We start from the raw sequence: 15,711 nt of genomic DNA on the forward strand, positions 1-15,711 counted from the left end.
TGTGTGTGTGTGTGTTTGTGTGTGTGTGTGTGGTCAGACCAATCAAATGATGACATTCTTTCTGAAACCATGGGGTCCATGCCTTCTGTACAAAAGAGGATGGACATTTCAGTGATCTGTGCACAGTTCCACAGATTGCCTCTCTGTTAGTATAGGGGTGCATTAGTGCTTCTGTTGAGGGCAGCGTACACAACTGGAAAGGCTCCATAAATGCAGAGTACTGTATATACAGGTTTAAGAGCAACACATCTCCCTTCCAACAAAGGACTGTTGACAAGCTATAGCCCTACATCAGACGAGGGTGGGACAGTCACCTCCAACAGCTGGTCTCCTGAGTTCCTAGACATTTACAGACTGCAGTTAAAAGAAGCGGGGATGCTTCACAGTGGTAATCGTACTCCTGTCCCCACTTTTTTGAGATGAGTTACTGCCCTCAAATTCAAAATGACCTCATTTTCTTTCCTCAAAACGACAACTTTTAAAACATCTGTTTACTTTAAAGTAGATTCTATTGGGAATAAAATACGTGTTTGTGAGATGTGCAAATCATTGCATTCTGTTGTTGTTAACATTTTACATGTCCCAGGTTTATTTATTCATTCATTTATATTCAGAATTGGGGATGTAAACCCTATGGCAGGCTGTTCATGTGTAATCCGTTTAGTAGTGATACAAGAGCCTTTATAATGACCATGCTGATGTCATGCAACTTTGCAAAATGATTTGAAAATTCATAATGCAGGCATTTTTGAAAAAAAAAAAAAAAGTATAAATACGAGAAAAGTCAACATTCCCAACGAAGAAAGCCCCCACGATATTCAAACACAACGCATTTGTTGTTGTTTTTAATGTCAGCACAAAATGAAAAGACAGTGGGTGGGAGTTGATGAGTCTATGTTTGCATAGCCATAAACAAAAGTAAGACAGATCTAAATCAACAGCTCTGACTGCATGAAGCAGTCTGTTCGTCTGTCACTGTGTTAATAATAAAGTGGTATTCTAGGAGTAAACAATAGCAGGAAACAGTTGTGGCTCAGTACCTTTTTTTTTCTTCGTTACTTTGGATCTTTGCTACATGTGGACAGAGTTTAACAGTCTCCCTTTTGTCAAGTCACACTACAGACATTTTCAACTACATAAATAAGGTCCATTGTTTTGCTGCCTGGGCCCCTCCCCAACCCCACGTTACCAGAAAACATAAACATGTGCATGAAAATGTTGTAATACTGCATACGTTTGGATTATTGGGAATACTTCCAAGACACATTTACACAAATCAACAAGAAATGGGGTAGAAAAACATTTTACACAAGGTCATATGTCTCACAAAAAGGTGCAATCTGTAACAGTCAAAAGTGCTCTCCCTGCTGTGTAATGTTGTTTTTTTTATTTTTATTTCCATATATCTGTGACTGCAACGTTAAAAAGCTGAAAATCTTAAAAAGGTGCAAATTCTACACAAATAAAACAGTTACCTTAGTTCAAAAATGTGTGATAAGGTATATCCTGTGTTTAGTCTGTAAACATACCACAATAATAAACTCGAAAATGACAACTTACAGATTACACCTTGTAGAGTGGCAATAAGTTCAATGAAAAAAGAAACAAATACATAATACTGTCTCAAAGACAAGGGGAAAAGAATTCCAGTGACATACGTAGTGTTTTTTGTTTTTTTTTGTTTTGTTTGTTTCACTCACCAGAGATCATGGTGCAGAAATTGTAAAAATAAATACATAAATACATGGATAATCCATCCATACGTACACATTGTATCATAAAATAAAAGAATTATAAGATAATTATAAAATTCATATGTACAAATGCATAGTTCATATGCATTTCATGGAAAGATGCAGAGAATAGACCTTTCTCTCTTCATCAGGATGATGGGGTGTGTAGTGTCGGTGTGTGTAATGTGTGTGCTGTGATGCGAGTGGCACTTGTACAAAAATACGAGAGTTACAGATCAGTTTGCTCTGTGTTGTTTCTTCATATCACACTTCTACAGTCAGTTGGCAATAAATGTTCACAGGTCAAAAATTAAGAGGTACGTGTCCAGGTGTGTCTGTGGCTTCCAGTGCGGGTGTTCGGAAGAGTTGTGTGAGCGCAAATACTGATGAGATGAGCACAGTGCAGCGTTTGGCTAGTAGCCTCACTCCATCCGTCTCTCCTTGACCCTGTCCAGACCCAGACTTACTCCCAACTGCAGCACCAGTTCCAGCTGTTTCAACAGCTCCAACAAACTCTCGATACAGACCGACTATCTCTTTTAGCTTTTCCATAGGCTGCTGCCCATCATCATCATCACCCCTGCAGACCTGCCTTGCTTTTTGGCAGACGTTACAACCAGGACAGGGATTTGTTTGCAGGCAGGCTGCTGTCAGCTGAACCAGCGCACTGAAGCTGTTGGATAAAGAACGTAGTGCTTCATCCGGAGCCCAGCCGACACGTGTAGCTCGTTGACACCCAGATGCCAATCGTCGAGCCTCTGCTTGGAGAAGTCTCCTCTCAGGCTCTGTCATGGTGGCAGGACTTGTCCCAGTACAATTTTGAATTCCCATCGACAAAGTATTGTCTTCAGTTGCATTGTGATTTAGGTCAGGCCCTATTTTTACACCTGTGCTTTCTAATTTTGAACCTTGTTTGAACTGATCACGGGATTCCCTTTCTAACACTAAAATAAGCTGATCTATATCTTCACGTAGAGAAGCAAAACCTCCCTTTAACCCTCCATAGTTCTTGTTGGTGAGGGAACGAAGAGGACCACCAAGTGAAACTGTGGATGAGCCTGGACACGAAACAAGAGGACTCAGTTCAGAAGATGTGGTGGAGAACGTGGACAGTGGACGTGGGTTGTCCCTCAACATAGACAGTATATTGGGTTTTGAAGGAGGTGTTGTTGGAGAAGGGGCGGTGGCAGTTTGGTCAGGTTTGGGGCGTATGCGGCGGGAAAACTCATAGACAGTGAGCTCCTCATCAAAGCTAATGCCATCCTCAGTGTCTCCACTAAAGCAGTTGGCATAAACTGTGCGACAGCCACAAGCCTCCCGATGTTGCTGTGGCGGAGTAGTGTCTGCTGTTGAGGAGGTTGGTGAGTCACCTCCAATCTGCATGCTAGTAACACCTCCCAACCCCACTGCTGAATGTGGACGTGACTGTGGCTGCTCTGATGAAACACCGCCACTGTGGAAACTGTTTCCTCTAAAGCTCAGATTAGGGTGTGAGCCGTTCGTTCCATTGGCCTTTTTCATATGTGAACTTACTTCCTGAGCCTCTTTGATAATTGCTATGACAACCTCAGCTCCATCATCTAAAATGTTTCCTTTACTAACATATTTTAAGGCAACTGTCTCTTTGTCCTTGACGGGGGTTTTGTTTAAATCTGATAAACCACTTGCAACAGACAAACCAGACCCAAAGCCAGATGTGTCCCCATTAATGGAGCTTGTGGAGGGATAGTCAGGGGTTCCTAGGATCTCCTGGGAACGTGTCATGTACCAAGGCAAGGATTGGATCTTCCCTCTCAAAGCAGTGGCTGGTAGTCTGCCTCCAAGACTGGAAGAACTAGTTCTCAGGTCAGACCGTGAACCAGATAGTCCAGGTTCTTTACTTTCTAGGTCCTCAACACCTTTAGAGTTGGCTGAGCTAGGTGAGGTGGTAATAGTGAGTGGTGTGTCCGTATCTTTTGGTGATAGGTTCTCATGGCTCAAAGAAACCCTCCGAGGTCCTGACTGGATGCTGCCATTGCGGCTGCTCCAGGGATGGATTCCATTTGGTGGACAGACAGCATCTTTAAAGATCCCTTTGCTTGGGTCAGTTGGAGAAACAGGAGAGCTAGCAGGCAGAGACAATGGGTGGAAATTGATGGTAGAAGTGGGTTTGGGTGGGACTGGAGGAGGAACAGCTGGCTTTGTACCTGAATTAGAGCGAGAGACCGTAGGCGGGTTTGGTGCTTTTCTTGTCAGTATGTTAGCGCCACTGATTTTCCTTTCAACTTTTGAAGTTTCCTTTTCATTAGGAATCAGTTCTTTATCTTTGGAAACATGTGATCCATTTTCACGAACAAGATTTTTATTTTGTTTTGGGCTGTTTTCTTGTCGTTTTGCCTTTTCCTCTGGTTGCAATGTTGTGGCTTGTGGACACTGTTTACTATTCCTCACCGCAGTGATCAAGGATGATGACGGAGACAATCCACCCAATGTGACAGACTTAAATTCCATTGTGTCTGGTTCCATTTCCAAGAGTTCAGAAGACAGATGTCCAGAGGCATCCCCATTGCATTGGGCATATGCTCTTCCATGTTGCGGTGACTTGGGGGGAACTATCTGAGGTTTGGGAGGCAGGTGGGGCTTAGGTGCCAGTGGGGGTTTGATCTTAACTTCAGGTTTTTTTGAAAAGCTAGGTTGTTTGTTGATGAGTTCATTTTCTGGGTCTTTTAATATCTCTGATTCTTTTGTAGTTTTATGGGACTGAGTTGTATTGGCACGAGAAGATGATGGTTCTTTCCCAGCTATTGGTTGACCATTCCAGGTTCCACTCAAACGATTAGCATTTCGCCGATCAGCTAGTTCAGCATCTGTGAGAGACAGAGAAATTTTAAATTAAAAGAAGCAGAGAAAACAGCTTTTGATAAATGCAAATATTCCCTTCTCCTTTAATAGCATCCATTTGTAAGAACAGACACTGTGACTGCTTGAAAAACAATGCCAACATAAACACTGATGACTTTTTTTTTTTAAATCATTGACCTGCAAAGTTGTGTCAGATAAACTATAACAAACCTGACAGGTCAGGAACTGGTGGAGTAAATCTCTCCCGTGCATCAAAGAACTCATCTTCTGAATCGGAGACATCGTCCTTTACCAAAAGTGCTGGTTTGGGGTTGGGTGAAGGAGTGAGAAATAGACCCTCTTCATCCTTAGAAAGGCGATGCTCAGCTCGTCCTGCTTTATTTCCAGGAATTGAACTTGTTCTTACTGGAACTTTGGGAGGAGTCTTCTTCTTTCTCTTAATGGGCAATCTTTCAAAAGGTGTGCTGTCAATCATTCTCAGATCTCTTGAACTAGGTATTTTAGAAATGCGTCTGAGTGTCTGGACTCCCGAATCTTCCTCCTCCTCATCATCATCATCACTTGTAGCCCCAGAAGGGCTAGACAGGAAATCAGCCTTGGAGAGTTCAGCAAAGCAGAGACATGAGTTATCATTGCCACGGTAATTCAAGTTGGTGGGTCGCATGGGCCCTTGACGTTTTGGCTCCAGGAGGTAAAGGTGGTGACTGTCCGAGTCTGAAAGATCCTCGCCTGTGCGTGGTCCACGAAGAGGATCTAAGCGAGAGGGGGATTTAGCTGAAGTGCTGCTGTCTTCAAGGGCAGCACTCAAAGAACTGCTGGACAAGCTGGAGAAACTGCTGGTGACCCGTGGGTCAGTGTGGTACCAGCTGTTCATTTCTTCATCCGTGACTTTGAATTTACGCAAACCACTTCCTGTTGCTCCTCCATCCTCTTCACTCTCATTTTCTTTGCCCTCTGTTGTCACAATTATTTTAACTTCCTGTTTGCCTTTGTACTCTTCTCTCTCTCTCCTCTCTTCCTCTTTCCTCTTCACTTCTTCCTCTCTCCTCCTTTCCTCCCAGTCCTGACTTGCTGGGTCTGAACCTTTGTAGCTTTGAGAGTCCATTGGGTCATCTTCATCTGTGGAGTCATCTGAGTCACTACAGCAGCGAGATACATAACCTAAATACCAGACAAACACAGCAAGGAGTGTTTTAGTACACTTGTAGAAGAGAATCATGATTGAATGTGATTGTATGAAATAACAGTCTCTCTTAATCGTACCCATACTGGTTGGTGATATACATCAACATGTGATATGATGAAATAAAAGTCTATCAAAATGCCAAAACCAGAAAGTGATTGTTTTAAGCAAAACTGTTTTTGCTCACTTGATAGGGATTCATAGCACACGCCCTCTATTACAGCGAACTTCCCACACACACCTTCTTCAGCAGGAATCCGGTGCACCCTCACTTTTGGGCGCCCCAGACGGAAGACATTAACACTTGGATCCACCAGGAGCTTGCAGTAACCTCCCAGTAGACACCCTAAGTCTTTGGCTGCCTGAGAATCCATCAGTAAGGCAAATGGCTGAAAAAAGGGAGGGCATTGTAGAAGATAAGGTAAAGCAGTAGTGATTAAAGTCAAAGGGAAAGAAAGGAAAGGTGAAGGAATGGGAGAAAGAGGGGGACATGGTCATCTTTGTGTCAGTGAATTAGCAATTCATATACCGGTAGCTATCACCAATTCCCTTAAGCTTTGTATTGTTGCACTAGACGAACATTACTTGACCTACATTTATCATAGTATAAACCCTTGTGCAAAGATAGCATGGTGAGTGCAATTCTATTTTTGAAATACCTTTATGAATAATCAAGTATCTCAGTGAATGATCATGTGCATCCTGTCTTTCATACCTTCATGTCATGTAGTGAAATGCGCAGTAGGCTAACTTTGTCGGATTCTGATAGCAGCTCCACTCGGCTGATGTTGCTGAACTCAACCAGCGTAGAGATCATGTTGAGCTTGTGGTTGATGACCTGGCTCATCCCATACTTGGCTCCAACTAGCAGGCTAACCAGCATTTCCCTGTCCTGAAGCTGAGTTAAGGGGTAAAGCAGAAAAAATGTTTATTGTTTATAATGTTCATGTTTCAGCTATTCAAAAACTACACCTAACTCTTACCATCATGGTAGCTGTGTAAGACCGTCCTCCAAAAGAAATGAGCTCTCCAAGCTGAGTGAGGTAGGCCAATCGGGCCTGCGTGGCTGATATAACCTAAATTTGACATAAAGGAAAAACTAGTAAGACTGGAACTGTTATAAAACTAACCTAATTTTTTCAACCACCTTTTTAGTTATGTTCCCACCCACCATTCAACATTCCCCAAACCTGCTTCCATTCAACCACTAACTCCTAGGAGATTTGCAGTTGCTGTAAACTTCAGCTAAAAGTGTCGTAAAGCCACTACAAAGCTGCCACTTTCTGTTTTGCAATGCCTTTCAGAGCTTCCCTACACTCAGCTGTCAATCCTCATCTACCTTCTGCCGTGGTTCTAGCAAAGACTGGATCTTTTTGAGGTGGTAGCTGATTGCCTTCCTCAAGTCCCTTTCCCTCATGTTGCTCAGCAGCGTAGGAGAGATGAAGCTGTCCAGGCCCAACTCCTTCCTGCCAACACCACATACACAAAAGAATAACAATATTGAAAACATTAGCGTGGTGGCTGCTAAAACAAAGAGGTAACACTTTTCATTTAATACCAAAGTAATAAAAAGTTTCCATAAAGGTGTTGTTGTAATGTAGAACCATTCAGTGTATGTTACTTTGTAGTTTAGAAGGAAAAAATACAGCTAAGTTCATTAAACAGCTAGCTTTAGCTAATGTTAGCCTCACACAGAAGCTAGTTTGGTATGTTTTTCCTCACATCACAGCAAACCTCTTAAATTTAACTTAAAATGTGGAACACTTTTACATACATAACTACCGGTATTACAACTTGTCCAAGTCCATTCATAGATTATCAAATGAACACGGAGTAAAGAGTGGGCGTGCAAGGCTTTAGCACTTTTCCCCAATTCATTGTGTGAGTGTTAACTATAACAACCTGTCCAAGCATTTAGCAGCATGTGGTGTTATTAAATACATTATTCTGCTAACATGGAAAACTACTACAGCGGACAGAGCCCAGGATACTGTATTAACCTTTACATTTTATTAATTTTCTGCTGGTGAACCCAAAGAGTCTTTGCCTAAGATTAAGATAAGCTGAAGATAGTTGAACACACAATTCAAAACCCAGAGAGACATGCATGCAGAGGTATGAAAAACCCCAATCTCATAGCTCACAATAATCTGTACACGCTGATATCAATGCCATTGTAAACATAGTGTTATATTCCAATTAAATTTTTTAATATAAAGTCAAATACATATAAGTTTACAATGACAGTAACCTTTTTTCTTCTCAGTGTCATTAGTAGTGATCTTACTTTATGTAACTTTATTTTCATCGCACTTGCCACTAGGTGTTACCAAAGTCCTCATTGAAATTGGCTGGTTGGGTTGGAAGAGTCATTAAGTTGTAAGTTAGAGCTTTCAAAACAAATAGTTTTAATTTGGAAATCCCCTTTCCCTTTGAAATAAATCGCCCAAGAACATTTTTTCACATGTAGAGAACATTTCAATATGTATGGAAAGATTTGTGCCTGTAAAACAAAAGACACACACCAAAAAAGAGTGTTTTCGTGAAGATCAGTTTAAAAATGCTAAAGCAGAAACAGCTGTGAGTAAAACTAAACATGCTCCTGTAAAGGTATGTGTGCAAATGATAGAAACTGATTTTTATGCTGCAAGTTGACTGAACAGAGGAAACTCAGTCATAAATCAAGTTGTCCAAAAGCAGAGCAGATGGTCCTGTTTTGTTCAACTCTGGTGTAGATTATGTATAAATACAAAAGATGACTAGAATTTGCATTTGTAAAGATTGAGTCACGTCTTATGGAAACTTTGAGCACTGACTTTTTAGCACAATTTTCCACTCAGGATGTGTGATCAGACGTTCACAAAAATATTTGTGTCTTGTATTTGTGCACCACTTTTCCTGCACACAAAATGACAGAAATGTGCAAAAGTCTAAAGATGAAAAAAATGAAAATACTTCTCTGGTGTTGTGTCAGGTCTTTGCTGCATATTTGTATTTATTTATTAAAGACACGACTTTCAGATGCTGTTCATCAAATCCATAAACAGATTTTTAAGGTTTAACACAACATTTTTTTGTTCTCTCTTGTTTGCGTTTGTCATTTTTTAAGCATGTTGTCATGATCAAGTACAAAGAACAGTTTAAAAATTTGTGACAATGCAGCTTTTAGAACTACTGATCAAAGCCACTAAAAGATTACACAAGTCTGCTTTCTTTGAAACAAACTATACAGAAATTATGGGTGTTTTTTCCACAGTACTGTATTTATGAATGCACTAAAATAAAACTTGTAAAAGTTGCCTTGGGTAAATTGTCCTTTGGTGAATTCTCCTGACAGGAAATGGCACAAAACCTTACTCCTGTGCTCACCTGTCTTACCAGTGGAACACCCCATAAACAAATTGCATTACCGTACATAGAGTTATATTTTTACAACTGAATGCCAATTTTTTCCACTAACCTAAAATCAATCAATTTAGGGATAACAGATTGTTCCTAATGAGTAAAGGGGTGTTTATAAGTTGGTGTACAATCAGTTAACAGCTAAAACAAGTTCATAGACATAAAACATTTCAATTTCAACAATAGATTAGGTTTTAGTGAGCGCTTTTATCCCAGACAAATTACAGTAATTGCTGCAGCAGCGGAGCATCTCACTCAGGGGTCTGCGGCCTTTACGATCAAAAGAGACATTTCTGCCCCTTTGTTCACTAAATTAAACGTGTCCGAAGCCGCAAAACCTGCTACAACTGGGATTCTCAACTGGTGGCCCACGGACCACTTTAAGTTTGTTGGAGGGTGCTTTTCTGGACAGTAGGGGTGATTTTATAAAACGAAAAATATCTAATGATTTTTAACATTTATTGATATTTTTACAATCTAAGACAAAATAAAAGACGAGATTCTTGTAAAGAAGAAAAAAATAATATAGTTTTTGCCCAGTTTCTAAAAACTAAAACAATAAGCTATGCATTCTTATGTGATTTTTTTTTTATTGTAGAAAAATTACGTATCCTACTTTGAATAAATAAAGCGTAAAGTGAAAGTGACTATGTTTTACTCCTTGTAATGTTTCTAGTATTCATATATTTGCAAAATAAATGACAGGAAAACTGCTAAAATGTGCCATTTTAGTTGTTGTTATAAGAACCAATAAAATTCAGTTTTATGTCAGTTTTGGTCAAAGATTGAAAGAGTCGCTGCAGAGGGAGCAAAGAGCCACATGTGGCTCCAGATCCGCAGGTTGCAGACCCCTGTATAATGCAAGCTTCAATAAAAAAAGTCAACACACAGCAGTGACCCTTAAAGTTTAACCCTAAAATGACTCCACTCACACACACACGACTCACGTTATGCTCTTGATAGACGTCCGGGTCTGTCCACAGCTATCTAGTCTCTCATGCATATGCAGGGCAGCCAGGCGGAGCGCAGTGTTACACTTCATCTCCACAGCAAAACGCTCCTGCAGCACGTCTCCGACACTCTGCAAACACAAACAACCACAAATAAACGCATGCCGGCAGTACGTATAGACACACACCATCAACTGAAACGCACCGCATTTTTGTTTCAACTTTTATACTCTTCTAACAGAAAATGATACAACAACTAAACCAACTCTGGGAACCCCACACTACCAAGAAAAAAACAAGCGCAGCAGGATGGGAAGACTGCTTTTAAAGCAATAAATCAGCATGACATAAGTGGTGCTCCAGCTGCTTTGTTGTGTGCTGAAAATATGCACAGACTGAAGATGACTTGGCATATATTTATTGTACAAAGCTGAGCCCCTTCAAAGTGCTGACTGTTTAAAAGAGGAATGTTAATGTTTATAAATGGTTTAAAGGAGCACAGAGTTTAAATAAGCCAATATCAAGCCACAATAAAAATGATATCAGATTAGGATCAGTTTGAAATGACCAGAAAGAACAAAAGGAAACTTAGTTCAGTTGCTATTTTTGTGATCCATAAGGAATCATTCAAAATCAGGCTCCTGATAAGCTTCTCTGACCTGTAAAAAGAGGTACTCAAAGGTCATGGGGTCATCCTGCAGCAGATCCATGGGGTCCTTCGGAACAAAACAAACCCTGAACAGACATCTGTAATCATGCGAGTCCTTTTTCTGCACCACCTGGTGGAGACAAAAGATCAACTTAGCCTTGAATCGTAGCCACGTTCATGTGTGGAACTGTGTGTGCGTTCCTCACCTTTTGTATGAGCTCATCTTCATGCAGCAGCAGGAGTTTGGTGATGCTGTACTGTTGCTCTAGGACAAGGGCAAAGTACTCAATCGCCCGGATGGACAGTTTATCCTTCAGAGTCAGAACAATGTCCTGGAATGATGAAAAAAATAACACATCAGGAAACATTTTATCCCAGTCTGCTCATTCCAGATCGACCGATTTGACCCATTCCTCATCAGTTTACCTTAAACTGAAAATATAAAGTTTAAATCCAAATAGAAAAGAAGCAAAAGAAGGGATTATGAAGAGCATTAATTCAGCTTACTGCCCAAAATCCAAATATCCATTGATAATCCAATGGTAATTTGGGATTTATTTTTGTACAAATCTAAGCTACACCAAAATGCTTTAACTGTATAAATGAGAACCAAGGTCAAAAGAAATGTGATGGCATAGTGGCTCATTGGGGTCACCATGGTAACCACACACCTGTAACTCTCACTCTGACAGTAAACTGAGTGAAAGGCAGACAGAAACGCGGAGTAAAAAGTAAGGATCGGACAAACGATTACTGTGCAACAACTGTAGTAGTACTGCAAAAGCTCCTGAACTGCAAGTGACAAAAGTGTGTGATTATCATGCACACAGTTTGTATGTGTTTACAATGTTTTGTGCAGGAAATATGACAAGTTAAAAAACAATTAATTTTAAATTTTGAAAAGAGAATTCATAACAGGGAAGTCAAGAGCTTGGATGTGTAAAGTAAAGTACTATTTGCTGCCATCAATGTATGTTCCCAATCAACGACGAAATTAGTTCTCTGCATTTAACCTATCGCACCTGGGATACACCCAGGTGGAGCAGTGGACACCTATGTAGGCACCCAGGGAGCAATTAGGGATTAGGTGTCTTGCTCAGACACCACAACATGTGGGAATGACTGGGGATCGAACCTGGGACTTCCGGGTCCCGAGTCGGCTGCCCTACCTCTACCCCACTGGGCACTCTTGAGGGAATTTGAGAGACAACGACTAGTCCTAATGCAGTGAAAGACGCACTGAGTAAACCAAGACAAAACTATCAACGTTTTGATGCATAAACTGCATAGGAAGTTGCAAAATGTTTGGAAAGATCAGTCAACACAAAGACATGTGGCTTTTGTCCATGTCCTACCATGTAATACAACCAAAACCATGTGGCACACTTTCCCAACTGAGATGCATGTTTTGGCATGCGTGTTTTTATAGGTTTTTCCAAAGCAAAGCAAGGAGAGGGGTTATGAATCATAACTGTTGATGAAAATGAAAAAATGATGGGTGAATAGTGATAAGGGTGCTCCAGTGCTTAATAAAGCAGTCAAGAAAACAATTAAACTGAACCCACTGGTGGTGATCACTTCAGCTTCAGACTGTAAGCAACTCCAAAATCTATTCAGCACTTCCTCCAGGGAAGATGATCTACTCGTGCTTGATCTCATACATAAAACTAGTACTGACTCGTGTGAAACTGATCAGTTATGCAGGTTTCACTTGAGCCTGTGAGCTGCAATATGCATTGTCTTTTTTTATTTCTAGGTTCATCAAACAAGAAGCTGCTGATTTTTTTTTTAACCTTCCATTACATGTTGGGTTGTTCGTTGAGGGAAACGGGGGAAAAAAGCTTATTTTTCTCCAGTTTTTTTTTTTCACACGTTGAACAACAAAAACTTCCTTTTAATAAAATGTCAGTGGATTTAGCCAACACTGTGCATGTATTCTATTGTTAAGCCTCAAACATCAGCAGACAGTCAGAACTTGTAAAGTATGGAGACAGAATCTCCTAAACGATCATCTTGGGTCTACAAAACTGTTTCCATCAGCCCTCCAGATCCAAAAGCCCCAAATATACCTTCACAGTAGTGGTAATGTCGAATTTGAAGGCCTTGGTCTGCCCATTCTCAAGATATACTTTTAGGACGTTGGGGAGGAAGAGGAGAGAGTTTCCCTGTTGGAAGAAAAGTAAATAGAATAATAAGAATATAAAAATTAGAAAATCATCTTTGAAGATGCTGCCAGATAAGAACGTTGTACAACTGTGAGACAAGTCAAGATATAAGTCTATCGTGAACGTTTTTACTGTGTTCTTTCTGTGTCAGGTAACATGTTTATTACCTGAGTGTGCCCATTGACCACCACCTCCTCGGCGAAGCGCACTTTAACTGGATTACTCCTCAGGCGAGCTCTCTTCTCTGCCGACATGATGGACGACTTTGGATTCTGCAACACACGTGCATGTCAAACAGCAAAAGGGCAGGTGCGCAAGCGCGTGAGCATTTTGCACCATGCAGTTTTTGAAAAGTGTGGGGAGGGGCCCACAATGAGAGGAGATGCAAGCGGACAGTCACATGCTCAGAAATAAGCAGCTTATGTTGAAATGAATGATGGTCTAATAACTCTACGTGATGGTGGCTTTGAGTTCAGGCCATGCGTCTTCTTTTTGTACTCACTGTCATGTGCCGCAGGATAGTCACATTGATACAGTCCTCCAAGTCTCTGGTGGAGAAAATCACAGGCATTAACGCACATCTTTCTGTATCTCTGTGTCTAGCTATCGTTTAGGCAAACTGCGCTTTGACCTTTGCATCTGCTGTACTGTGCAAATGTTTTAAACCATCCCCTCGTTGTCGTTTTGCCCATGTCCGTTTGTTGGTCTGTCTCAAGAACCACTTCAATGATTTTATTGAAACTCTCAGAAAGTAACCACTGGCTGTACAACTACAACAGATTAATGTTTGGAGTAAAACCCAGTTCAAGATGGCTGACTAAGCTAAGAGACCTTATCAAAAACAAAACTGGTTATTATTTAGTCACTTTTACAAATACTGAGGTAAAATTTGATGCAGTTGTAGCTGAAGTTAATTCACAACACATGGTCTGAGCACTCCACGGGAAGCAACATCCATGCTAAGCCTTTCAGGTTAAGTATTGGTGTTCAATCATGTTTGTCTGTTAGCAAAATATCTTCTAAACCACTGGATGGGGTTTGCTGAAACTCTAACAAGGTAATTAGTAGACATACATGTCCATTGTATTAACTTTTGGAGTCAATCCAGTTCACAATGGCTGCCACAGCTGACTGGCTTTAGCAAACACGAAATCTGATATATTCATTCAGTTTTAGATATTGAGCTAAAATTTGGTGTGGTGGCAGCTGAGAGTAATTCTCAACACATATTTTGAGCGATAACGCATCTCACGAAATCTCACAATATTGCATGAGATTGCAAATAAATTTGCTTACAAGGTTTGAACTATACAGCTATAACTCCATTCTTTCTCATCTAAAGATGTTCTCAGCTTAACACTCTGACATAAAGTGCAGCAGGCATTCCTTCAAAGAATGCTAGGCCTTTAATTTCTTTGTGCTTTTAGTGACTCAGACTTTCTTTTATTCTTTTTTAGAAGTCTTGGTTAGTTTTTCAGGTTTTCTGAAAGTCTTTCAAAGCTTTTATTTAAACTTTGTCAGCTATTTAATCATTTTCAGTCCACCTTTTGTACCTGACCATGACAGATTATTGTGCCGTGTGCTTAAATCTGAGAAAAAATAGAGGACTAAAGAAGGAGTGTCACGTCTGGCAGACAATCTGCAGCTGATAAACAGTATCTGAAGGTTATGCATTTAGGAAAAACCAGGGAGAAAGCCCAGCAAAGTCCAAAACATGACCTGAGAGTTATCATCATTCAGGTGTACGCCTAGTTTTCTGCTAATGGCTCTTTTGGAACCAACTTTTAATAAATATAATTTTAACCTGTCAAACTGAGTTATCTTTTATGCTTTTTCATATACCTAAAAAGGTGAATTAATTTGATTTTTAACAGGCTGCTAGCCATAAAGTGCTTAAAGATCCCATTTAAAACTGGTTCTTTGCAAAGTTGACACAACACTAGTTCTTCCCTTAAGTTGTCTGATTGACAAAGTTAAAAGACCTTAAAAGCAAAACAGACAATATACAAGTGTCTTTTTCAAATGGTCAAGTGGAAAAACTGCAATCTTCAAAAAGCCTGAAGAAATACGGCTCAAGTGCCATTTAAAAGTCTCAATAAGCAAAGACACAAAAGGCGACTCAAGACTTTTGCACAGTATAGTCATTTGTGAAACCTTTCACACAAACCAGTGCAGATATGTGGCCTCGAAACGGACCCAGAAAACAACTCAGACATGTATACCCACTGAAAGAACCAGACTTTCTTATCCCAGGAAATGAAAAGCTTGGTCCCAAGATAAATTGCCTCACCTCATGATGTTCTCCACCTGCTCCACACTCAGATCCTCCATCACTTTATCGTTTATCTGCAGCACCTGGTCTCCTGGGTATAAGATCCCATCTGCAGGGCTCCCTACAAATTAAAAATAAAACCTGGCTGCATTTATGAGAACTAAAAGAAGAAGAAACAGATCTTTAGACTCCCCCCCAGCACACGCACAGAGTGACTCATTAAACATGGCCGGCTCAACAGCGTTCAGCTGAGCTCTCCAGGATGTGAGGGGTTACAGTTATTCTGGGTCTCCTCCAGCTCGGCTCGGCTCTGCCTTCTCTGGTTATTTATACTCGTTTGTCTTCAGGCCAGTAAGGGGGAGAGCGCGGCCGACTGAGGCGCAGCAGCTTCAGCTTTCTCTGCACACTGAGCGTATGCACACATCATCACTACACACACATATGCACACATATTTTCACACACGCTGCCTGCGACTCATTTCTGACCCACTGATGGTATGTTTGTGCCCCCCCCCC

General features: G+C 40.7%; 1 protein-coding gene across 1 annotated transcript in view; it reads right to left on the reverse strand.

The window, feature by feature from the left end:
- Positions 1-1,767: 1,767 nt before the first annotated feature.
- Positions 1,768-15,711, reverse strand: part of frmpd1b (FERM and PDZ domain containing 1b) — a 33,214-nt gene continuing 19,270 nt past the window's right edge. The window contains exons 5-17 of the mRNA XM_037675298.1: positions 15,214-15,316; positions 13,426-13,471; positions 13,091-13,195; positions 12,828-12,923; positions 10,965-11,090; positions 10,769-10,888; positions 10,107-10,240; positions 7,097-7,223; positions 6,741-6,833; positions 6,473-6,655; positions 5,945-6,146; positions 4,785-5,735; positions 1,768-4,579 (exon numbers count right to left, since the gene is read on the reverse strand). Of these exons, the coding sequence (XP_037531226.1) occupies positions 2,037-4,579; positions 4,785-5,735; positions 5,945-6,146; positions 6,473-6,655; positions 6,741-6,833; positions 7,097-7,223; positions 10,107-10,240; positions 10,769-10,888; positions 10,965-11,090; positions 12,828-12,923; positions 13,091-13,195; positions 13,426-13,471; positions 15,214-15,316 (4,829 nt within the window). The 3' untranslated portion in view covers positions 1,768-2,036. The remainder of the gene's footprint in view (positions 4,580-4,784; positions 5,736-5,944; positions 6,147-6,472; positions 6,656-6,740; positions 6,834-7,096; positions 7,224-10,106; positions 10,241-10,768; positions 10,889-10,964; positions 11,091-12,827; positions 12,924-13,090; positions 13,196-13,425; positions 13,472-15,213; positions 15,317-15,711) is intronic.

Source organism: Nematolebias whitei, chromosome 4 (genome assembly GCF_014905685.2).
Source record: "Nematolebias whitei isolate Nwh7 chromosome 4, NemWhi1, whole genome shotgun sequence".
Lineage (NCBI taxonomy): Eukaryota > Metazoa > Chordata > Actinopteri > Cyprinodontiformes > Rivulidae > Nematolebias > Nematolebias whitei.